Raw genomic sequence first — 25,870 nt, 5'->3', positions numbered from 1 at the left:
AAACATCTTCAAAGAAAAAACCAGAAAGTCCAATTGCCTCTTGAAAAAAAGAATCTTTGGGATAACCAAGAACTGGATGACTGAGAATCTCTACAGGCCTCCCTTTGAATCTCCAAGAATCTTCAGTCCTTGACTGAAGCTGCTGCTTTCCACAAGGAATCACAGGATACCAGTGTTGGAAGGCACCTTGGAGGTTTTCTAGTCAAACCCCTCTTCGAGCAGGTTGCAAATCCCGCCTTGAAAAGATGGGCAGGAAATAAATTGGATAAAGAAATGAAGTTTTAAAAACTTCCCTTTTAGGTATTACTGCAAGAATGCTGCCAAGTTAGAAATATTACGGGTCATCCTTAACTTATGACTGGTCACTTAGCGACTGCTCAGTGTTATACCCTTGAGACCCCCTTCCCCCAAAATGACCCAATTGCAAAGTTCAAGGGCTGCTCCCTCCATGGTCACATGATCACATTTGGAGTGATGGGAAATCAGTCCTAATTATGGCAGTCTCCCCCAGTCAAACGCTGACATTTACTTACAGTTTTTGGCCAAAAAAAACCCACCTCCCAGCGAACAATGGATTTGCTTAACAACTGCGGCATTCATTTCATGACAGCGGATTCACTTAACACCATGGTGATTTACTTAACGACTGCCGTGGGCTCCATTATGGGCATAAGTCAAAGGCTACCCGTATGGGAAAATTTTGCAAAAGCGAAATAGAGCAGCTGGAGGAAAACCCGTGGTTGGTTCCTACCGGTTCCGACTGGTTTGGCTGAACTGGTAGTGGTTTGGCGGCCTGGGTCACTGAAAATGGCAATGACCCAGGCGTGCCATGCCCCCAAATTGGTTCCCCAGGCTGCGCCATCTTGTTTTTCAGTTTTGCGTATGCGCAGGACAATTTAAATGTGCAGAACAATTTTAATTGGACTGTTCCTGCGTGCGCAAAGCATGCACATGAGCGAACCGGCAGTAGTGCCTACCGGAATTCACCACTGAGGCAAACCCTAGGAAGTTGGCCTAATGTTGGTTTAACTAGGTTCCTGGAAAGAAGAGCTTATTACGATTCCTGCGCTGTACGTTTCATAATCTTCTGCTGAGAACCGATGGCATACCTGCCAGATTCCATAACGGCCCTTGCCTGAAATTAGTGCTTTAAATTTCTTGGTTGTGACAAGCACATATTGCAGAGACCAAGGGGTTTCCCCACTGTTTCTCCCCCATTGCTTCAAAAGGACGAGATGACATTTCCTGAGGGGAACTAAATCACTCCAGACATTTTAATTATGTATTCAATATTTTTTACCTGCTGTGTTGAGGGAGAGAGAGAGAGACTCGTGGCAATTTATAATGAAACACCCTGAAGTCTCTAATAAAACAGTCTAAATAATTTCACATAGCAGTAATCCATAATTAAAATACAGATAAAAATCAGAAAACTACCCCGTCGAAAAGCAATGAAATTAATGGCACGGTGTCAGTGTAGCCTGAAGAGGAAGAGGCTGTATTATGTAGAATAGGGTGATTGATATAAAAACAATATATTGAAATATTGAATAACCAAATAGCAAGTTGAAAAAGCAATAATGGAAGATCTTAATGTAATATAAATGTTGGCATTAATATTAGTAATATAAGTTTGTTAAACGTAACAAATATGATTGATCTTATTTACATCAAAAGGTATGATAATTAAGATAGGGTGATCAGTACAAAAATAACATATTGAAATATTGAATAACTAAACCATGAAAGATTAAAATTCCATATAAAGAAGTGTGTTACTACTATATATTATATAAGCTTGTTAAATGAAACAAATATGATTAATACTTTTTTTGTGTATGAAATGCATGATACTCAGGTACCACACTTTTCACACACTGATATGTAAAAAAAAAAAAAAAAACTTGCGGGGGGGAGATGAAGAGGCTTTAAATGGTGGTCTCAGGTTTTAAAACTTTGTTTACCATGAGGTGGCGTTAAGAAAGACACGGTGTAGGTCAGACTGGGAAATACTTATTGCTTTTGATAAATGTTTTCCCAATGGTTTTTCACTGAAAGACTTATGCTATCCGGAAATTTGTGTCCCAAAGGTGAGTTTTCAAAAACTGGACTTTTTTTTTCCTTGAGAACATTTTGCTTTTAACACGTGCTGAGAGGGCCAGATTGGGAAACATGCAATGGAACTACGCTGATCTTTCAAACTTAATTTCTGAATTCTCCCCCTCTCCCCAAATTCATCGTGCTTGAGATGTCTCATCCATTTTGACTTTAATTTCAGCTCTTGTAGTTACACCTTCCTTTTTTGCTTTAGTTTCCAGTGCTCCAGGAAAACATGGATGTGTATCTGGGACTCCAACAGTTCGTTGTCACCTCAGGGACAGGTAAGGTAAACTTTCTGTACATGAAGTCTCGGGCCAGTTAAATGTGACCAATCTCCATTAATATTAGGAGCCCTGGTGGCACAGTGGTTAGAGGGCAGTATTGCAGGCAAACTCTGCCACAGCACAAATGCAACACAAATGTAACAGAGGCAACAGTAAAAATACTGGCTTTCTTTCTGGATGGTCTCTTGTGACGAGCCGATAGACAGAGAAAAGAAGCAGTCTGCTTCCTCCCATATTTGGGCATACCAGGTGTTGTGACACTAAAATACATACATACATACACACACACACACACACACACACACACACACACACACACACACGTATATCGTCTTAAATGCTATTGATGTAAGAGTCAGGGCATTAAAGGGAAAAGATCTCAGTTGCTGGCATTTGAAAGGAGCTGAAAACATGTCTCTGGAAAGAGATCAGGGTCTGGCACAGAAGAACAGATAAGTTGGAATGTGATGGGGAATTTAACATCCATTGGCCCAGCTTTGAGAGAGGGCAGGATTTCATACCAGGGTTGTGTACAATTCATTGCTAAAATATTCGTATCACTCCTAACAAGCCTTTTGTCAGTAACCACAATCTATAGGATCCACCTATTTCCTATTTCTCTTTTTTGCCATTTTACCCAGCGCCTTGTCCCCAGTGCACAATAGCTGTGGCAAAATGCACGCCCCTTCCTTGGGGCTATCCTGGGAAATTATACCCAACTGTTCTGACCCCCCTTGTCCCACACCAAAGCACGCCGAGCCAAAGATACTTTACGGAATTTATTAACAGACAGACAGGTCCTTGGCAGCAAACCAGCACAGACAAGCCTTGGCAGCAATCCAGCCTGCCAAGCTAACACCACAGTTCTCCAGCATTAGTTAATATGTTGACTCTTGCAAAAGGGGCGTGTGCACAAGCATTCCTTTTATAGTCTTGAGAGGAGCCTAATTACCACCAGCTGAGTGCAATTACCTCCTGTAACTGCGCAACTGTTCCTTACGCCTATTAGCTCTCGGGTGCCGGGCATCCAGGAAACCTCCCTTGGCTCCTCCCCACTGCTGATGTCCGGATCACACTCCCTTGTCTCCTCCCCACTGGTCCAAGGCTCAGGCGCTTCCTGGTGGCCAACCAGCCTCTCTGCGCCCTGCTCGGAGTCGGAACCCTGACTCATAGGGCCCCTCGCTGTCGGAGTCTGGTGACAGCTCCAACGGCTCCTGCTGAGCCACAACACTCAACTATATCTGATAAAGGGTATATTGTGTTCTGCAGAAGAGTACGCATTAATAAAATCAGCATTGAGCTTTTCATTATAGCCGTCTCCATTTTAATAACCATTTTTAAACAGTCTCCAGAATCATTACAGAGACATAGGAAGGTACAGTGTGTGACATTGATTGACAATAGTGTTTTGAAGGGGAGGACTGAAAAGGACATTTTTGGAACAACATACACCTGGGTGCTTGGCAACTGTCTCATATTTATGACGGTTGCGGTGTCCCAGGGCCACCTAATCTTTTGACCAGCAAAGTCAAGGAGGAAACCAGATTCATTTTACAGCAGTGTTACTAACCTAACAACTGTAGTGATTCAGTTAACAACTGTGGCCATGAAAAATGAAGCAAAACTCAATTTACAGCCATCTCACTTAGCAGCAGAAAATTCAGATGTGGTCATAAATTGAGGACTGCCTGTAGCGCCCGAGTTTAAACTCAAGATTTAGGGTTTGGATTGTTTTTTGTAGTACCATCAGGTTACTTTGGTCTGAAAAGCATTTGAAGCTTTCATGGAAGGAAGATGAGCAAGAATGAGGGAAAATTAAAGTAGGAATATCCTTTTCAGAATCATCCCTTTTCTTTTAATTGGAGCCATGAAAGGCTCTCCAGTTCAGATCTGTGACAAGCCAAGCCAAGCCACTCCTAGACCAAAGGCCTACAATGCAATCCCAATAATTGCTTCATTTCCTGCAAAAGGGAAGGGGCATTATAATCAGATTTCTCCTCTGAGAGCTTCAAATACTTTCAGGGTTTAGTTTAGTTTCCTTGATTGTCATTGCACCTCGTACAACGAAATTAAATGCCATCTTCAGTGTACATTATAACTATAAAAATAAAAACACACTTCCTTCACATTTTATATAATTCAAATTGAAAACCCGATATTGTGCTATCCTGTAGAATTCAGTGTAGTTACTGCCCTGGGACAGAAGCTGTTTTTCAGCCTATTTGCCCTTGTTTTTATTGTCCTGTGCCGTCTGCCAGATGGTAATAGTTCAAAAGAAAAGGGGAGCCCAGGATGAGATGGATCTTTAAGGATGTTTTGAACGTTCTTAAGGCAGCGGGAGCTATAATGCTCTTCCAAAGAGGGGAGGGGGCAACCCATGATCCTCTGGGCAATGGCGTTGACCCTCTGGAGCGCTGTCCTATCTGCCACCGGGCAATTGGTTATCGTTGTGGATGAGCTCAATCCTTAAATTCCATTAAGAGCAAAACTGGGACTAGTCCAGGGGGAGGGCAACTGTGGCCCTTTTATAGCCTGCGGACTTCAACTCCCAGAATCGCTGAGCCAGCCATGCTCACTCCTGGACTTAGGGGGTGAGGAAACAGAGGCCCATTTTGATAGGGTTTTCCTAAACGGGCCAAACCGTCCCCCACGTTTTCCCATCAAGGCATGTGGGCTGCCCCTCCAGGTCACCGACTGAACATCACTGCGGAGAATGACTGCCGGCGTTTGCACTGTTCTTTACGGGACCTCAGCTCCTTACTACAGGCAGTGGGACGGCTGGCGGAGTACTTCACCGGGGACATGTTCGCAGCCAGGTTCAGCGATGCTCTTACCGTGGTGGAGAGGTAGGTCAAACCCACCTAAAAAACTTAAGATCAACTTTATGTTACAGCAAGCAGCAAAATTCTGTTCGTTCATAAATCGCAACTCACTTCCTTTTTTTTTCCTCTCCACCCCCCCCCCCCCTCTTTAACCTGATTTTCCAGGTTGGTCAAAGTGACGCTGTACGGGTCCCAGATTAAACTCTATAACATTGAAACGGCGGTGCCATCTGTACTAAAACCTGACCTTATTGATGTGTGAGTATGATGTGAAAACCGCAGCACTAGAAATGCTCTCCTAAAATCCGGGCCCTTCATTGGACACCCATAAGTGTCGTCCTTGAGCCTTGCTTTCGGAGGTACCAAGAGCCAATTCTGGGATGAGATGGGCTTAACCGTGGTTGAGTCATCTCCACCAGATCAATTCCAGGTGTTCTTCTCCAGATGGTATTTCTCAAGATCTGAGATCAAGTCATTGTCCCAGACTTTGGTAGTCTTCATGAATCCCAGAAGTATTCCTCCTGGATCCTCTTCTCTCACATGCCCTGTTTATCATATAAAGAACGGTTGCTGGAACTGGATATGTCTAGTCTGATGAAAAGAAGGACTAGGGGAGACACGATAGCAGTCTTCCAATATCTCAGGGGCTGCCACAAAGAAGAGGGAGTGAAACCATTCTCCAAAGCATCTGAAGTCAGGACAAGAAGCAATGGGTGGAAACTAATCAAGGAGAGAAGCAACTTAGAACTAAGGAGGAATTTCCTGACAGTGAGAACAATTAATCAGTGGAACAACTTGCCTCCAGAAGTTGTGAATGCCCCAACACTGGAAGTCTTTAAGAAGAGGTTGGATATCCATTTGTCTGAAGTGGTGTAGAGTTTCCTGCCTAGGCAGAGGGTTGGACTAGAATACCCCCAAAGTCCCTTTGTTTATGTCTGTTTAACACACACACCCTTCTTCTCCTTCCTTTTTAACTTTAAGGTCCTTTCTCTTTCCAGACACGCCCAATCCCTGGCAGCTCTGCAGGCTTATTGCCACTGGCTGGCCCAGTTCTACAGCGAGGTGCATCAGCAGAACCTGAACCAGTTTGTCTCCTTGGTCTCCACTGCTTTGGAAGCGATTGCTCCGTTGATCAGTTCTAAGGTATCTCCTGCCCGGCTTTCCATTTTCTCCTCCTTTGGCCAGGTGTTGCTTTTATCTGTTGAGGGACCCCTTCTCTTGCTCCAAATGTCAGGGTCCCAAATAGCATCCAAAAGTAAATCAGAGTCCAAGGCAACGTATTGCTCAAAGTCCCAATTCATTAAGAGAGCCATGTTGGCACATTTGGGAAAACCCAAATCTGAAAGCTTCTCGGTTTTCCCCGCTCAGTTGAACGTTCAAGATCTTGCCTCCATACCCATAAGTCCATCACATGGTCCAATCTCCCACTGCCATGCTGGCAGCTTCCACCCATCCAATTCCGGTCAGAGGTGCAGAGACAAAGGATGACCTTGGCTTTCTAGAAAGAATGTTGTTATGGCTACATAATATCTAACTCCGTACAATTCCCCCTCCCATTTTCCCACAATAGAAAATGCACAGTAGAATAGTAGAAAGTGTGGCAGGCCAAAGACCCAAAAGAAAAGATGGCTGCAGGCCTGACACCAAAGCTCTTATTTCCAGCTTTGTTAAACTTCCTTTCTGGGCGGGGGAGGGGTGGGAGGAGGAGTTAATTGACAGGGATCTCTGAAATAAAGTTGCCCAGCATCCCAACCCAGAATCAGAGGCAGACGTTTACTTCGTTCCTGCTTCTCTCTCTCCCCAGTCCTTTGTATTTTGGAGAATCGATCCGTTTCAATTCATCTTGAAGATCCTGGAGTTGATAGAAATGTTAAACTGACTATGTCAACTGCAGACAAAGAAAACTTGTATAAAATGTTTTCTAGATGGCACTTTGCCACCAGCAAGATTGGCTAAGATGTATAAAACAGATCTGCTAAATGTTGGAAATGCAAGCAATCAATAGGTTTCCATGATCATATGTGGTGGACATGCCCAAAAGTTTAAAAAATTTGGATGAAAATACATACTTGGTTGGGGAAAAAAATGATAAAGCAGCACTTTGATTTGAAGCCTGAAATATTTCTGTTGGGCATTCTACCGGAAAAAAATATGATAAAAAGAGTATGCATCTGGTACTACATATATTAACTGCAGCTAGGATTGTGTTTGAGCAACATTGGAAAAATGGTGAAATACCGTCAGATGAAAGTGTCATTAAGAAAATACTCGACTGTGCAGAAATGGATAGACTAACGCTTATTATTAAAGAAGTCCAGACTCCAGGTCCGGCCCATGTTCCTCCCCAACCTCCACACTGTCAGACTCTGCTGCAGGCCACCAATGGACCTCAACAATCTGATCTCTCAAACATTGTCTTCATTTCCAGACCTAAACCCTTTCTTTTTCTTTCCTTTTTCATCAGAAGCTGAGGTCTCTTATTTTTCTCTCCTTCTCTCCTGCCCTCATTCTCCTCCCACCCTGCCCTTCCTCCAGGTACAGGAGAAGCTCCTCTTGTCAGCCTGCCATCTGCTCGTCTCCTTAGCTACCACTGTGAGGCCCGTGTTTCTAATTAGCATCCCAACTGTGCAGAAAATGTTCAACAGGATAACCGACAGCTCTGCTCAACGCCTTTCGGATAAGGTGAGGATGACTTTGGGGACCCAACTCAGGCATCTCATTCCGGTCAGTTTCAAACTCTCTTGTTCCTGAAACAAAATCCCAGGAAGGGATTTGTTCCATTTGTCTGGAACCTGTATAGTCAAGAGCTGTAGTCTCATGCTTGAGGAGGGGGTTGGACTAGAAGACCTCCCAGGTCCCTTCCAACTCTGTTTATTTTTGTATTCTGCAATACCATAACTGTCAACTCGCAAAGCAATCATGGTCTGCTCTTGAGTTGCCATGGGCAGGAAGGGGGAAGAACTGATGGAGCAGTTCAGCAACCACAGACAGAAGCACATTCCATGCCTACCTTCTTCAAAGAAGGTCTCAGATTACCGGAGTTGGCCTGAAAGACGTGGTTTTTACAGCCCGTGAAAGTGCTTCATTGGACAATGTGATTAATGACACACTCTGGGAGATTGGGGGGGGGGGGGGACAGGGTCACAGTTGAACCATAAATCACTTGGAGTCAGAGCTGATTTCACTCGGGTAAGTGCTGACATGTTGTTCCTAATAAATAACTGGATTTCTTTTAAAATTCAGCTCAAGGCTCATGAGTTAATTAGGGCATCCGTGGGAACCCTGACAATAACCTTCTGACAATGGTCAGAGAGCAACTCCTAGTTCAGGGGTGTCAAACTCAATTTCATTGAGGGCCGCATCAGGGTTGTGTTTGACCTCCAGGGGCTGGAGTGGGGGTGACCAGCTTGACATCACTTGTCTCTGCGCCTGTGGTGGCCCGAGCATTCTGCCAGCAAAAACGGACTCCCGAGCTCTGTTTTCGGCTGCGACAGCCTCCTGCAACACTCTGCGGCCCTCCTGAGCTCCATTTTCTCTGGTAGAGGCACTGCAGGCCAGTCCTTCGTTGTTTCCAGGGCAGCCCCGCAGGACAGATTTAAGCATCCTACTGGCCACATCCTCCTCCCCCCCCCTCGCCGGGCCTTGAGTTTGACACCCCTGTCCTAGTTGCACGATCTTTCTTCTTCTCTTCCTCTCTCTGGCCTTCAGCTTGGTTGATCTTCCTCTCTGCAGGCCCAAATCCTCCTGTGCAGATCCCTGTCAAACATCTTGCTCCTCCCGTGGCCAAACCTCCCGGAGGCTGAACAGCAATGGGCCATTCGTTCAACTAACCATGCCAGCCTCATATCGGCCCTCACCAGGGATTACCGCAGCCTGAAATCCAGTGCCATCTTGCCCCAGAGGAAAAATCAGCAGGACAATAGTAAGTCACCCCAGCGCAGGTTTTTTTTAAGTAGTCATAAACACGGAGACATTGGGGACAAAGGTAGTTTTTTGAGATCAGATCCCCGTTTAGAGGTGGCTGAAAATTGCTACTGAATTCCTGGCAGTTTGCTGGAGCAGGCCTCTGTTTTTAGGCTGTACATACTGGTATTTGTTTCTTCCTTCCTGCTGTATTTAAATTACTATAAGGGAGCATTTTCCCTAGGTTGTCCCAAGAAAAGCAACGTTTTTACTCAGAATTCAAAGTGCTAAACTTAAAACGAGGGAGGCGGTGGCTCAGTGGTTAAGATGTTGAGCTTGTCGATCAGAAAGGTCGGTAGTTCGGCGGTTCAAATCCCTAGCGCCGCGTAACGGAGTGAGCTCCCGTGACTTGTCCCAGCTTCTGCCAACCTAGCAGTTCGAAAGGACGTAAAAAAGCAAGTAGAAAAATAGGAACCACCTTTGGTGATAAGGTTAACAGCGTTCCGTGCGCCTTCGGCGTTGAGTCATGCCGGCCACATGACACGGAGACGTCTTCGGACAGCGCTGGCTCTTCGGCTTTGAAACGGAGATGAGCACCGCCCCCTAGAGCTGGAAACGACTAGCACATATGTGCGAGGAGGACCTTTTTACCTCTGCCTTTTAAACTTAGAACTCAGAACTGAAATCTAGTTAAATGAAAAGAACAACTAGGGATGACATGATAGCAGTGTTCTAATATTTGAGGGGCTGCCACAAAAAAGGAAAAGTCAAGCTATTCTCCAAAGCACCTGAAGGCAAGGCAAGAAGTAACAGGTGGAAACCTATCAAGGAGAGATACAACCTAGAAATTAGGGAGAAATTTCCTGACAGTTAGAACAATTAATCAGTGGAATGATTTGGCTTCCAGAAGTTGTGAGTGCTTCATCACTGGAGGCTTTTAAAGAAGAGACTAGACAGCCTTTTGTCAGGAATAGTATAGGGTTTCCTGCTTCAGCAGGGGGTTGGACTAGAAGACCTCCAGTGACCCTTCTAACTCTCTTATTCTGTATTCAGATTCTCAAGCAAAAAAATCCAGCCCAGATTTAAACTCGAAGCTACATTTTACAGCTAGCACCTCCCCACCCTTTTGTAGATATTCTGGAGATTGCACAAGAAATGTGTGGGGATAGGATAGGATAGGATAACAGAATGGAATGGAACGGAATGAAGGATGAATGGAATAGAATAGAATGCTGGATAGGATAGAACACAACACAACACTCCAGAAGTTTTGAATGCTCCAACACTGGAAGTCTTTAAGAAGATGTTGGATACCCATCTGTCTGAAACGGTATAGGGTTTCCTGCCTAGGCAGGGGGTTGGACTAGAAGAACTCCAAGGTCCCTTCCAACTCTTGCTATTGTATTATTGTATTACTTTATTGGCCCCATGTAATCGGACACACAAGGAATTCGTCTCCAGTGCACGACTCTCAGTGTACATACAAGCAACAAGTGATAAATCATGATCATAATCACCATAAAAGACATTCATCATAAATCATAACAGCAGTTAGTAAAAGCCATAGGATGCTAAATAAGCAATCAATATAAATCTTGCTAGGATACTAAATACAACAATATAAATTGCAAGATAAAAGCAACGAAGTTGATTTAAAAAAAAAAAAACAAATTTGGACTTCCAGTTGGCATGGTGCCTTCACTCAGAAAGAGATTAAGCATTTTCCTCACAAGCTGGTAGCAGGGCTAGAAATTGGCAGACATAACGCAAATATACTTTTTGTTTAGCTTAAAAATTCCTTTTTTGATCCTCAAAGAACTTGTCCCCAACAGCTCATGTTCCCAAGGTTCCTTTGCAAACTCGAACAGGCGGTGGTGGTGGGGTTTTCCTGAAATTTTGAGAAATGCTATCCATTTTCAGATAAAAAGAGAATGTTTGGGGATGAGGTAAGAGTATTAAAATAACTTAAAGCCTGTTGCAAAAAAAAAAAGGATTTGAAAGCTTTTAAATTGGATTTTTTTTCATCGTTTGCAAGTGATGTTTATACTAATAGCTGTATTAGCCTAAGCTTTGTCAAGGCTTTTTGCCTTGACATGAGAGCTATAAATAACTAAATGTATTAAATCTGGTTTGAACCTAATTGCATGCAACCAGAACTGGTGATGTTTAGCGTAGCTATCGTAAGTAATTAGCAGCGTACAAAATGTTTTGTTTTGGACTGTATTCAGTACAAAACTCCATGTAACATCTTGTACACATGCAAAATTATGATCTTGAGCACTTTTAGAAGTATGTTGACACGTGACACAACTGGGGACCTGCTTTTGAGTTTAGAACTCTTTTCAGAATGCTGGAGACTGCTGTTTGTGCCCTTACAAGAGGACATTTTGTTAAAAAGCCGTACTCAGTACAGTCTGAAATGAAGCCCTTTGAAGTGGCTTGCACACTTGTGCAAGGACGAAATGTGTTGGAATATTAGTAGCTCGGGTTGGTAGTTAGGCTGTTGCTTTGAGCTCTGAGCTTGGCAATTTGGTTGCAAACATTTCGTCACCATTCAAGGAGACATCATTGGTGCATTTTGAGTTGTGCTCGTTCCAACAGACGAGCACAACTCAAAACGCATGACGATGTCTCCTCAAATAGTGACAAAACATTTGCAACCCAATTGCCAAGCTCGGAGCTCAAAGCAATAGCCTAATTTGTTCAAGGATGCTTTACCAGAGGCGTTAAGTTTTGCAAACTAACATATGTAGGGAACTTGTTTACACAGATGTTTAGAAATGGACAACACAAGAAAATTGCATACGTGCATGCCTTTAGCTGACAATTGATCACGTGTTTATGCAATAGGAATGATAGTTGATAGGAGGATTTATTCTGTTATACCAAGAAATTATCGTCTCCTGAGTCAACCCTGCCAATAGTCTTCCGTGGCATTTCTGGACAATGGGGCATGGCACTTCTATAAATTAAAGCTGACGGCAGGTATTAACAATTAAGTTCAAAAAGAAATAAAAATCTCAACAGGAAGAGAGCCTGTTTTCCTATTCATGAAAACCTGCCTGCTGTACAGGTTGTCTTTGACTCACGACCACAACCGAGCCCAAAATTTATGTGGCTAGCCTAGACAGTTGTTGAGATTTGCCCTCATTTTACGACCTTTACAGACACGGTTGTTAAGTAAATCACTACAGTTGTTAAATTTGTAACACCGTGGTAAAATGAATGAATGGCTTCCCCATTGACTTCACTGGTCAGGAGGTCTCAAAAGATGGTGACGTGATCCAGGGACACTGCAACCGTCACAAGTATGAAACCAGTCACCAAGGTGCCTGAATTTTGATCACGCAAGCACGGGAATGCTCGAATGGTTGCCGGTGTGAAAAAAACAGTCATCAGTCACTTTTTTCAATGCCGTTGCAACTTCTAACGGTCATTAAACAAATGGTCATAAGTCAAGGACTACCTGCATTCTCCCCACCCACCCACCCATGGGTCCATCAGAACTAAGCAATTGGTCATAATGGAGCCGCAAGAGAGGCCCATTTTTGGATAGAGTTCCTGGAAGCCTATATGTCTTTCCCAAGGAACTCAGTCATTGTAGAGCAGAGGTGTCAAACTCATATTTCATTGAGAGTCACTTCAGGGTTGTGTTGACCTCTGGGGGGGGGGGTGACCAGGGGGGACGTGGCCAGCTCGACATCACTCGTGTTGGGGGCGCCTGTGATGGCCCAAACACTTTGCCAGCGAAAACAGGCTCCCAAGGTCCATTTTTGGCCGCGACAGCTTCCTGCAACCCCCTGCCAGCAAAAATGGAGCTTGGGGGGTGGGGGCATGGATACGGTGCTCATGAGCTCTGTTTTCAACTAGGACAGCCTCCTGCAACCCTCTGCCAGCGAGGGTTTTCAGGGCAGAAACCGGATCCGGCCCATGGACCTTGATCTTGACACCCCCATTGTAGAGCCTCCAGCTAGGGAAGCTCGCCCCACTGCCTCCATCTCTTCTGAGCATAGCTGCTGATACTGCCATGGGATGACGGTTGGTCTGTTTCCTCTTGATCTTGCAGCAAAGGTCCTCACCCACCGGACTCTCAGCGTCCTGGAAGACATCGTGGAGAGCGTCTCTGGGGAAGCCACCAAATCTCGTCAGATCTGCTACCAGTCGCTGCAGGAGTCTGTCCAGGTCTCCCTTGCTCTCTTCCCAGCTTTCATTCATCAATCAGGTATAAACTCAGACCGGCTTTCCCCGGCCCGTCAAACTTAGTATGTCCGTCTCCGATTAAAACAGGTCTTGTTCCTGGATAGCAAATGCTCATAGAGAATGCTGTTGTCCTGTTCCAAGAGCAGGAAGCAAACTCCTTTTATTAATTGAGTGTGAATTCTGCTCATTTACATCCAGCAAAGTCTTTCAAGGGAGGATTTACAGTCACAGACCTTATAAGTATAATCTTTATTGCCACTGTACTTAAATACAATGAAATTGGTTTTAACCTCACTGGTACAAAATTATAGCAGAAATGAAAAAAGAAAGAAAAAGAAGAAAAAACTAGTGTGTGCATGGAATGATTGTGGTTGTATTTAAAAGTCTCACAGCCCAAGGATAGAAACTATCTTTAAACCTATTTTTTCGGCTGGCTATGCTTCGATGTCTTTTGCCCGATGTTAGAAGTGCAAAGAGACACTGGCCAGGGTGTGAATCATCTCTGAGTATCTTCTTGACTCTGCTAAAGCAGCGAGACCTGGCGATGTCATCCATTGGTGTCAGAAGGCAACCAATGGTTTCTTCTGCCAAATTGATCACTCTCTGTAGTGCCAATACCTTGGAGAGCTGACAGGCCAATATCTGCAAAACTTGGCAAGCAAGGAAGGAAGGGCAATAGCAATAACGCTTAGACTTATATACTCCTTCCCAGTGCTGTACAGCCCTCTCTAAGCGATTTACAAAGTCAGTCTCTTGCCCACAACAATCTGGGTCCTCATTTTACCGACCTCGGAAGGATGGAAGGCTGAGTCAACCTTGAGCCAGTCAGGATCAAACTACTGGCAATTGGCAGAGTTAGCCTGCAATACTGCATTCTAACCACTGGGAGGGAGGGAGGGAGGGAGGGAGGGAGGGAAGGAAGGAAGGAAGGAAGGAAGGAAGGAAGGAAGGAAGGAAGGGAAGGAAAAGAGCAATAGCAATAGCGCTTAGACTTATATACCTCTTCCCAGTGCTGTACAGCCCTCTCTAAACGGTTTACAGAGTCAGAATATTTGCCACCAGCAACCTGGGTCCTCATTTTACCGACCTCGGAAGGATGGAAGCCTGAGTCAACCTGATGTGGGATACACACTGGAAAAAATTCATTGGGGATGGAGAGCAGCTTTCATTCCCTGATCCTCGTTCTCTCCTCCCTTTCTGTTTTTTTCAGACATCACCGACAAAATGCTCAGCTTCTTCCTGACCCTGTTCCAAAGTCTGAGGGTGCAGATGGGGGTGCCTTTCACCGAGCAGGTGATCCAAACATTCCTCAACATGTTTACCAGGTAATGCCTCCGTGGAAGCATCAGACGCAGCCATCAATTGTCATGCCCAACTTTAGTAGTTCTGCAGGAGATGTTGCTACGGGAAAAGCAGATGCCAGTTCACCAGTTAAGGGCTTATTAACTGAACTGGTGTGAAATTTGGGGGGGGGGGGGTTGTTCAGCAGTGATCCCTCCAGATTGAGGGAGTCTCTGTAAACCAGGTCATCCTATTAATAATAAATATTGCCCTGGGCACAGAACTAAAATATCACGGAGAGCCAATTTGGATTAGTGGCGAAAATGTTGACCTAGGAACCAGGTATCTGTGAGTTCTAGTCCTGCTTTAGGCATGAAAGCCAGCTAGGTGATTTTGGGGCAATGACCAGGAGATGTAGAGTTCTAGTCCCACTTTAAGCATGGAAGCTAGCTGGGTAACTTTGGGCCAATGACCAGGAGACAGAGAGTTCTAGTCCCGCCTTAGGCACGAAAGCCAGCTAGGTGATTTTGGGTCAATTACCAGGTAGTCTGAGAGTTCTAGTCCCACTTTAGGCATGAAAACTAGCTGGGTGATTTTGGGGCAATGACCAGGAGACAGTAAATTCTAGTCCCACTTTAGACATGAAAATCATTTGAGTGACTTTGGGCCACTCCCCCTCTCTCAGCCCAACCCACCTGATTCCTAGTTGTGGGGAAAATATGAAGAGAAAGAAGTGTTAGATATGTTTACCACCTCGAATTACTTACAAAAATAATAAAGGTGGGATTTAAAAAGATCATATAAATAAATAATTGGCAGGCTTTTGCAATCAAAGTACTTGGGTTTTCTTGACTTTAATTTCAGTATTTAATACAGAATACCCTGCAGAGCTTTGAATCTGGCCCAATCTACGGTCTCAGAGACCTACCCAGCTTTGAGCATCTCTTTAAAGTCACCAGCTTTGTGTCCCAAAGGTGCTTTTTCAGGAGGCAACTGGACTTCCTTGTTTTTTCTTTGAAGAAGTTTCAATTTTCATCCAAGGAAGCTTCTTTAGCTCTGACTGGATGGTGGGGAATGGAAGGATTTGTACTCCTTGCAGACAGCTGGTCGTTTGCATCCTTTTAGAGGGTGGTTGAAGTACTTGGAGGTTTATCTGTGTCCTCAGGGTCCCCTGAGTTGGTGCTTCTGATTCCTGCAGTCGACGTTTCTTTTTTCCTCTGGAAATCCATTGCTACTCCCACACCATTCCAAGGGTGTCCATCCCAAATTGCATAGCTAAAAGTCTGTAGAGATTCTCAGTCATCCAGGTCACAGTTGTCCCAAAGGTGCTTTTTTTCAAGAGGTAACTGGACTTCCTTGTTTTTCTTTTGAAGATGTTTTGCTTGTCATCCAAGGAAGCTTCTTCAGCTCTGACTGGATGGTGGGGAATGGAAGGATTTATATCCCTTGCAGACAGCTGGTCACTTGCATCCTTTAAGAGGGTCGTTGAGGCCACCTGGAGATTTATCTTACCAGCTTTGGGTCTTTTGCCACAGGGAGCAGCTGGCCGAGAGCATCCTCCACGATGGAAGCACCGGCTGCCGGGTGGTGGAGAAGTTCCTGAAGATCCTTCAGGTGGTGGTGCAGGAGCCTGGCCAAGTCTTCAAGCCCTTCTTGCCAAATATCATTGCACTTTGCATGGAGCAAGTCTACCCGATTGTTGCCGAGGTAGGACAAGGTTTTTATATCAGGGGGTATTGTGGCCCACCAGTGGCCAGCAGAGCTGGCAGCAGATTCGGACAGTGAGGAGGTTGGGGAGGAACACGGGCCAGTCCTGGAGTCTGGGGAAGGCTCTGATGAGGGCTCTGTGTCGGAGGCAGAGAGGGGGCCAGAGCCGTCCAACAGTTATCAGCAGCCTTCAGAGTCAGACATCAATGAGGCAGAAGAACAGCTGGAGCCTGTTCCCAGTGTGCGCATGCACAGTTGCCAGACGAAGGGAACAGCTAAAGAACAGGGCTTGACTTGGGAGTAAGGCCACAGGTGGACGATGAATGGCCCCTCCAAGGGGAAATAAGAAGAGCGAAAGGGGAGTGGAGTTTGCAAGAGACAATTGGTTCTCTTCGTTAGTTCGTGACTCTCCCAGACTTCTTGCCAAGTTTTGCAGATATCTGGCAGCTCTCCAAGCCAGAGAAGGTCTGTGACTGTAAATCCTCCCTCGAAAGACTTTGCTGGATGTGAATGAGCAGAATTCACAGTCAATTAATCAAAGGGGTTTTTGCCGGGACAAGGAGATTGTTTCATGCTCTTGGGAAGCCTCGGTCAGAGCAGGGGGAGAGGAGCAACTGCTGAGGGCTGGCTCATCATCCGTCCAAATTGGACGTGCTTGTTGGCAAAGCAATTCAACAAAGTAAGATGGTCCATTTGTGCCAGGAACCAAGAATGACACAAGGAGATCCTTCGGAGTAGCTTCTTTCTTTGTTGCTCAACTGTAAGCAGGAATCTTGCCAGACTAAAGCACAAATCTGCATAACGATTAGATACGCTCCTGAAAGGTTAGGGAAGGTCAGCCCTGCCTCTCTTCCTGCATACCAAGGATTCCGTCCTGAGCTGCCGCTTCACTCCTGGGGAAAGAACCTTTTTCCTCTTACAACTCTGTGCCAGATTCCATCACACCTTTTCTGGAAAGAAGCAGGTCAACAGGCATGTGTGGGGGAGGTGCACATAAGGGAGATGCGGACGCATGCACGGAGGGGGGCGGGGATCATAGGCACTTGCGCTTGGTGCACAAGGTAGGTCGTGCGTGCATGCATGGGGGCAGGGCACGCGGGGAGGGTGTCGCACACTCATTGCATTATGGGTGCGCATGTGCTCGCTTTCAGCACACAACAACAAAGAGGTTAGCCATCACTGCATAGAGTATGAGGGAGGGGAGCTATAGGCCCAACACAATCAGACTTGCAATATTCTAATCTGCTAGCCCAGGGGTGTCAAACTCAAGGCCCGTGGGCTGGATCCAGCCTGCAGAGGGAAACAGCAAAGTACTGGCCCACATTGGAAACAGCAAAGTACTGGCCCATATTGCCTCTGCCAGTGAAAATGGAGCTCATAAAGTCCGCGTGCTGCCCTCCCAAGCTCCATTTTCACTGGCAGAGGGTTGCAGGAGGCCATTGCAGCCATAAACGGAATTTGGGAGCCTGTTTTGGTGGGCAGAGCGCTCGGGCCACCACAGGGGCCCCCGACACAAATGACATCAAGCTGGCCATGCCCATTCTCGGCCCCCCGATGTCAACCCTGATGTGGCACTCAATGAACAGTTAAGACAAAAGGGACAACTCGGGAGTAAGGCTTGGAGATGATTGGCCCCTCCCATAAGACATAAAAGAGGAGCAAACGGACGTGAGCCTTTGCAGGAAGCAATTATTTTGTTCATGCTGGTCGGTTCAAACTCTGAGAAACTCCGTTTGACTCTGTGCTCCGTGTGGTCTTGCAAAACTAATTGGCAATTAGGTCTCTGGCAGCATTTCAAAGGAGATAAAGTTGGGCGCTTATCAGCATTACCCTGAAAGACTTTGGCAGACTTCTGTCGGACTCTTCACAGACTGGCTGTGAATCATTATGGGCTGCGAATTATGGGCTATGAATGACCATAATTCACAGCCATTTAAGTAAAAGGGGGTTTAGGGGATTAAGTGTGTGATTTATGCTTTAGGTGTAGCCTAGGTTTGCTCCAACGTGTTCCAACCCCTCGTGCTTTTCTTGCCCCCCTCCTCCCTCCCCAGCGGTCATCTCCTGATGTGAAAGCTGAACTCTACGAGCTGCTTTTTCGGATCTTGCACCACAACTGGCGGTACTTCTTCAAGTCCAACGTCCTGGCCAGCGTCCAGAGAGGAGTAGCTGAGGAGCAGATGGAGAACCAAGCCCAGTTCTCTGCCATTATGCAGGTATCATAACACGACGATTGATGATGATGTTATCCATTCGGCCATTTCCGACCCTTAGCGATTCTGTGAGCCAGGTATCTCTCCGCATCTTCTGATCTTGCGCTGCTTCTTTGAGTTGTTCTATGCCCTGGCTGGCGTCGTTCTTATTTGAGCTGCGGTGGCGCAGTGGTTAGTATGCAGTACTGCAGGCTTCTTCTGCTGAATGCCGGCTGCCTGGAATTTGGGAGTTTGATCCTGACCAGCTCAAGGTTGACTCAGCCTTCCATCCTTCCGAGGTGGGTAAAATGAGGACCCAGATTGTTGGGGGCAAGAGAGGCTGACTCTGTAAACCGCTTAGAGAGTGCTGTAAAGCACTGTGAAGTGGTATATAAGTCTAAGTGCTAGTGCTCTATCTATCTATCTATCCTTCCTCAAAGCCACTGAGCCATGGTGGCATAGTGGTTAGAATGTAGTGCTGCAGGCTTCTTCTGCTGAATGCCGGCTGCCTGGAATTTGGGAGTTTGATCCTGACCAGCTCAAGGTTGACTCAGCCTTCCATCCTTCCGAGGTGGGTAAAACGAGGACCCAGATTACTGGGGGCAAGAGGCTGACTCTGTAAACCACTTAGAGAGGGCTGTAAAGCACTGTAAAGTGGTATATAAGTCTATATCTATCCTTCCTCAAGGCCACTGAGCCATGATGGCACAGTGGTTAGAATGTAGTACTGCAGGCTACTTCTGCTGCCTACTGGCTGCCTGCAATTTGGCTGATCAAATCTCACCAGCTCCAGGTTCCTTCCTTCCTTCCTTCCTTCCTTCCTTCCTTCCTTCCTTCCTTCCCTCCCTCCCTCCCTCCCTCCCTCCCTCCCTCCCTCCCTTCTGCAATGATTAGAATGCAGCATTGCAGGCTGACTCTTGCTCACATCCAGGAGTTTGATGCTGTCCAGGCCCCAGGTTGACTCAGCCTTCCATCCTTCCGAGGTGGGTAAAATGAGGACTCAGATTGTTGGGGGCAAGAGGCTGACTCTGTAAACTGCTTAGAGAGGACTGTAAAAGCACTGTGAAGCAGTATATAAATCTAAGTGCTAGTGCTCTATCCTTCCTCAAGGCCACTGAGCACTGAGTCTAAGGGCTATTGCTATTCCTTCCTTCCTTCCTTCCTATGCAGTATTGCAGGCTAGTTCTGCCAACTGCCAACAGTTCGATCCTGACTGGCTCAAGGTTGACTCAGCCTTCCATCCTTCCGAGGTGCATAAAACGAGGACCGAGATTGTTGGGGGCGATAGGCTGACTCTGTAGACCGCTTAGAGAGGGCTGTGAAGCTAAGTCTAAGGGCTATTGCTGTTTAGTGCAGGTTCACATTCTGTGCAGCCAGAAGCTTCCAGTTTTAGTTCTCCCTGGGGTATCTCTCTGTGTCATCAGTTCTTCCCACTGGCCTAAGCCACACCCTCCTGAGTCTTCTCTCTTCCCTAGGCATTCGGCCAGTCCTTCCTGCAACCTGACATACATCTGTTCAAGCAGAACCTGTTCTATCTGGAGACTCTGAACACCAAGCAGAAACTGTACCACAAGGTGAGCGGGGATTTATTCTGAAAGCCAGAGGAGGCCGATAGCAGCCGGCAGGTGACGGAAAATATTCTTCCCCGTAACTGCCTGAATGGGAAGGGCTGTTGGCTTGGCGAGAGCCCAGCGCACCTGCCGTTTCCGAAAAACTCCCCACCCAAATGCAGATATGTCTGCAGTGAAATGGTTGTCGCAAAGGTGTTTTTTCAGGAGGCAACTGGACTTTCTTGTTTTACTTGGAAGACGTTTCGCTTCTCATCCAAGGAGCTTCTTCAGCCACTATCCAGTCAGAGCTGAGGAAGGTTCTTAGACGATGAATAAGGATGGGATGGGATGGGATAGGATAGGATAGGGAATAAGGAATAAGGAATAGAATAGAGAATCAGGAATAGAATAGAATAGAGAATCAGGAATAGAATAGAATAGAGAATCAGGAATAGAATAGAATATCAGGAATAGGGTTGGAATAGTATAGGATAGGATAAGATAGAATAAGGAATAGAATAGAATAGAGAATCAGGAATAGAATAGAATATCAGGAATAGGATAGGATAAGATAGGATAGAATAAATAATAAGGAATAGAATAGAGAATCAGGAATAGAATATCAGGAATAGGATAGGATAGGATAAGATAAGATGGAATAAGGAATAGAAGAGAAGAGAATAGAGAATCAGGAATAGAATAGAATATCAGGAATAGGATAGGATAGGATAAGATAGGATAGAATAAAGAATAAGGAGTAGAATAGAATAGAGAGGATAGAATAGAACAGAAAATAGAATAGAATAAACTTGACTTTATTGTAATTTTGAATGAACACTAATTGGCATGCATTACGTACATACATTCATTGCATACAGCTCTTAAAAGGTCACCACCTCCAATTTTATATTACGTAAACATGACAAGATAAATAAATAAATAAATATAAAATTATGTATATACCAACTTATATTATATGACACACAGAAATAACACAGTCTAGTTCTACATGTTTACGGTGAGAAAAACGAACCTTGTGAGTTTGCCAGATGGCATAGACCAGGGACGGAGAACCTTTGAGACACCAAGCGCCCAAACTGTGTGTGGGTGCCCAAACTGAAAGGTGCATGCACGCATGCCCAACAGAAACCCAAAGGCCAGCCGGCTGGCAGGAGGCAGGGTATCCCAACACCGGCAGCGTGGCAAGAGGTAAGATTTTTTTTCTTTCGTGAGCTTCTGTTTCGTCCTTTTCAGGGAAACAGAAGCTCATGAAAGAAACGCCATGGAAATCTGACGACACACACACATGCCGGCTGAGAGGGCTCTGCGTGCCACTTCTGGCTCACCATCATGGGCATAGAGGGAACGAAGCTGTTACAGAATCTGGAAGTTCCACTAAGAAATCCTCCAAAACCTCCTCCCAGAGGGGAAACGTCTTCCAAGAAAAAAAAAGAAAGAAAGAAAGTTTGAAAAGCTTTCTTGAAAAAAGCACCTTTGGGGACAACCAAGGCCCGGGTGGCTTGGAAGGTCTTACAGACCTGTAATGAAATGGTAGATTTTGGGGGGAGTGGGGGGTGGGGAGGTATCCCCGTTCTCACCCCCTTTTTTTTGTTTTTGTTTCCCGTTTGCTGCAGAAGCTCTTCCAGGCGTCGATGCTCTTCCAGTTTGTGAATGTGCTGCTCCAGGTCCTGGTGCACAAATCCCACGACCTCCTGCAGGAGGAAATTGGCATCGCCATCTACAACATGGCCTCAGTGGACTTCGACAGCTTCTACTCGGCTTTCCTCCCGGGGTTTTTAGCCGGCTGCGACAGGGTTGACACCAACCAGAAAAACGTCCTCGGGAGGAACTTCAAGATGGACAGGGTGAATTTGGGCCGGAGCTGGGCTTGGGTTGGCCCCTCTGCAGGCTGACGGTCTCCTTTATCCCCAGTGGCCAAGTACAGTTAGTCCTTGACTTAAAAGCCGTCCCTTTAGTGGCCATTCAAAGTTAAAACAACAGCGGTGGAAAAAGTGACGTATCAACATTTTTCACACTTCGTGATGAAATTCAATTTTTTTTACTACCGGTTCTGTGGGCGTGGCTTGGTGGACGTGGTATAGCTTGGTGGGTGTGGCATGGCTTGGTGGGCATGGTGTAGCTTGGTGGGCATGCAGGGGAAGGATACTGCAAAATCCCCATTCCCCCAGCACTCAGGCCAGCCAGAGGTGGCATTTGCCGGTTCTCCGAACAACTCAAAATTTCCGCTACCAGTTCTCCGGAACCTGCTGGATTTCACCCCTGCTTCGAACCATTGTGGCATGGTGACGTGATCAGAATTTAGAAGCTTGGAAACTGGCATGTATTTATGACAGTTGTAGTGTCACAGGATCAAATGATCCCCTTTTGCGATCTTTCTTTTTTTAAAAAAAAAATCCATTTATTTTTCTTTTCAAATACATTGGCGCTTTAATGAACAATGTATTGTCTCAGTCATTTTAGGTTTACAAAATAATAATTCTGATATTGATGATAATAATAATGATCAATTTACTTTATGCTCAATACTAATGACAGTAATAGTACTATTCAGGTATATAGAATAGAATAGAATAGAATAGAATAGAATAGAATAGAGGTTAGAGTTTAGAATAATATAGAAGTTAGAGAATAGAATAGAACAGAATAGAATAAGAGTTTGGAGTTTAGAATAGAATAGAATAGAGGTTAGAGTTTAGAATAATATAGAAGTTAGAGAATAGAACAGAATAGAATAAGAGTTTGGAGTTTAGAATAGAGTAGAATAGAATAGAATAGAATAGAGTAACAGAGTTGGAAGGGACCTTGGAAGTCTTCTAGTCCAACCCCCTGCCTAGGCAGGAAACCCTACACCACTTCAGGCAAATGGCTATCCAACATCTTCTTAAAGACTTCCAGAGCATTCACAACTTCTGGAGGCAACTTCTGTTCCACTGATTAATTGTTCTCACTGTCAGGAAATTTCTCCTTAAGTTCTAGGTTGCTTCTCTCTTTGATTAGTTTCCACCCATTGCTTCTTGTCCTGCCCTCAGGTGCTTTGGAGAATAAGTTGACTCCCTCTTCTTTGTGGCAACCCCTGAGATAATGGAACATCTGATAATAGTCTTTCAACTTCTAACAACTGCATCTACATGTTAATCGTAATATAGTATTTTCCCCATTTCTAATTTCTACCTCTATTTTCTAATTCTTCATCAATCAAATCTTATATTAAGAAATATTCTATATCTATTCCTTATCTCTTGCCCTTTTTCGTATATCGACTCTTTTTTTTTTGGACCAATCTCCCATGCTCCTCTTTATGACGGTTAGTGTCCCGGGGTCATGGGATCCGCTTTTGCGACCACCTGACAAGCCATGTCAATGGGGAAGCCAGATTCACTTAACCACCGTGTTACCAATTTAACAACTGCAGCGATTCACTTAACAACGGTGCAAGAAAGGTCGTAAAATGGGACAAAAGTCACTTTAACAACTGTCTTGTTTATCAAACAAAACTTTGCGCACCGTGGTGGGCGTTAAGTCGAGGACTACCTGTAAAATTCCCTTGGAAGGGCCACCACATTTTAATCCCTTCTGTAACATTCCAGATTTCCTATCCCATAGCCATCCTGAGCTTTTACCCGGGGTTTATTTCCATGCAATTTCTCTTCCTGGGAAGGCATTCTGGGAAAATGGACGGGGGCTTATTTTCCGAGAATCATAAAAAATACAAATTGTGCCCCAGAACCTTGGACTTCGTATTGTTTGCTTGTGTATTTCTACATTGGCTCGGTGACTTTTCATCAAATAATGGAAAAAGAAAAAAGAAAATTGATTGAGAAAGCTCGTTTGCTTTTCAATGGAGGCTGGTAAAGTCAAAGTGTCCTCATTTTTGTTAAAAAAAAAACCAAAAACTTTATGAGGTTTTACAGGTAATCATTTGTTTAGCGATGGTTGGAAATTGCAGCCACACTCGGAGGGGGGAAAACAATTATGACTGTTTTTCATAGGAATGCTTTTCATACTTACGACGGCTGCAGCGTTCCCAGGATCACACAATCAAAATTCAGACATTGGCAACTGATTTGTGTTTATGACGGTTGCAATGAGCTGCGGACACCTGATCCTCCTTTACCACCTTCTGATAAGCAAAGTCAGTGAGGGAGCCAGATTCTCTTCACAATCCTGTTACGGCCTTAACAGCTGCAGCGATTCACTTAACAACGGTTGCAAGAGAGGTCGTAAAATGGGACACTTAACAAACGTTCTGCTTAGCAGCAGAAATTTTGAGCTCAATCGTGTTTGTAAGTCGAGGCCTATAGCTGTATGGTAAATGTAGAATAGAATAGATATGGAATAGAATAGAATAAATATGGAATGGAATAGAATAAATATGGAATAGAATAGAATAGATATGGAATAGAATAGAATAAATATGGAATGGAATAGAATAGAATAAATATGGAATAGAATTAGAATAAATATGGAATGGATTAGAATAGAAGAGAAGAGAATAAATATGGAATAGAATAGAATAAATATGGAATAGAATAGAATAAATATGGAATAGAACAGAATAAATATGGAATAGAATAGAATAAATATGGAATGGAATGGATTAGAATAGAATAGAATAGTCCCAAAGGTGCTTTTTTCAAGAGGCAAGTGGACTTTCTTGTTTTTTCTTTGAAGATGTTTCGCTTCTCATCCAAGAAGCTTCTTCAGCTCCAAGAAAAACCAGAAAGTCCAGTTGCCTTTTGAAAAAGCACCTTTGGGACAACCATGGCCTGGATGACTGAGAATCTCCATAGACTCTGAGCTTGGTTGTTTTCTTGCAGACATGTTTTATTACCCAGCTAGGTGACATCCGTGCTAACCCCACTCCCTTCTAGCACCGATGATGTTACCTAGTTGGGTAATGAAACGTCGGCAACAAAACCACCAAGCTCAGAGCACCAGGGAAATGCTCCTATTCTAAGCAGCCTTTTTGAGCCTGACCAGAGCTTAACCAGCAAAGACCCTCCTCTGACTCTAACCCTTCTGCCGTTTTCTTCCCCCTCCCCAGGATCTGCCGTCGTTCACCCAGAATGTGCACAGGCTGGTCAACGACCTACGCTACTACAGACTCTGCAATGATAGTTTGCCCCCGGGGACCGTGAAGTTATAGCCCGCGACGACGACGGACTTGACGTGTCCCTCTCCCGTTCAAGGAGTGGACCTGGTGTAGCCACTGCCTTTGTTCCTCCGATCTCGGCGAGCCCTTCGGGGATGCAGAGCGCCTCAACCCCCGTGCGGCTCAGGGCCCGGAGAGCAAAGGCCGGGCCCCTTCCTCCGTATCTTCCTCCCATCTCGACCTCACGGCTGAGTCAGCAGCTCTTTCCTCCCGCGGGGGGACTCGGAAACCCGGAGACCGGCCATTCTCCCTCCCCTCCCCACACCCCGGCTGGGTGTTTTGTGTCTTAATACCGTGGCATTGATTTAAGTCTACAGGTTTTCGGTGACTCGTCTTGTGCAGCCATCACGAGGCGGAAACACCACCAAGTCTACTTGAGGGGGTCTTCCCACCTTCATGCCATTCCACCTGCTGCCCTCCCTTCCCGCCGTCGCTGAGAGGACCGATACCCGCCTGCCCTCAGTCCTGTTTTTACAATGCCTTGAACCCTCCCTTCCCTTGGCGATTCAAAGAGGAAGCGAGAGAGAGAGAGAGAGAGACCAACAGACTGACTTCTGTTTCTTTTATGATTATTTTTTAAAACTGTGGGTTTTGTTTTTATTTTCCTTGTCATTCCATTGTGATACTAAAACTGCTTCATGGAAATAAAAAAAAAGGCTTA

At 45.1% G+C, this 25,870-nt stretch overlaps 1 protein-coding gene across 1 annotated transcript in view; it reads left to right on the top strand.

The window, feature by feature from the left end:
* The window catches only part of XPO6 (exportin 6), a 75,414-nt gene extending 49,544 nt beyond the window's left edge, over window positions 1-25,870 (top strand). The window contains 13 exon segments of the mRNA XM_032230646.1: window positions 2,312-2,381; window positions 5,071-5,230; window positions 5,372-5,464; window positions 6,205-6,349; window positions 7,742-7,888; window positions 8,939-9,128; window positions 13,176-13,331; window positions 14,520-14,634; window positions 16,126-16,297; window positions 18,349-18,510; window positions 19,962-20,060; window positions 21,671-21,901; window positions 25,102-25,870. Coding sequence (XP_032086537.1) covers window positions 2,312-2,381; window positions 5,071-5,230; window positions 5,372-5,464; window positions 6,205-6,349; window positions 7,742-7,888; window positions 8,939-9,128; window positions 13,176-13,331; window positions 14,520-14,634; window positions 16,126-16,297; window positions 18,349-18,510; window positions 19,962-20,060; window positions 21,671-21,901; window positions 25,102-25,203 — 1,842 coding nt within the window. The 3' untranslated portion in view covers window positions 25,204-25,870.

Source organism: Thamnophis elegans, chromosome 14, assembly GCF_009769535.1.
Source record: "Thamnophis elegans isolate rThaEle1 chromosome 14, rThaEle1.pri, whole genome shotgun sequence".
NCBI lineage: Eukaryota > Metazoa > Chordata > Lepidosauria > Squamata > Colubridae > Thamnophis > Thamnophis elegans.
The sequence above is the reverse complement of the archived record's forward strand: the minus strand, read 5'-3'. Positions and strand labels throughout refer to the sequence as shown.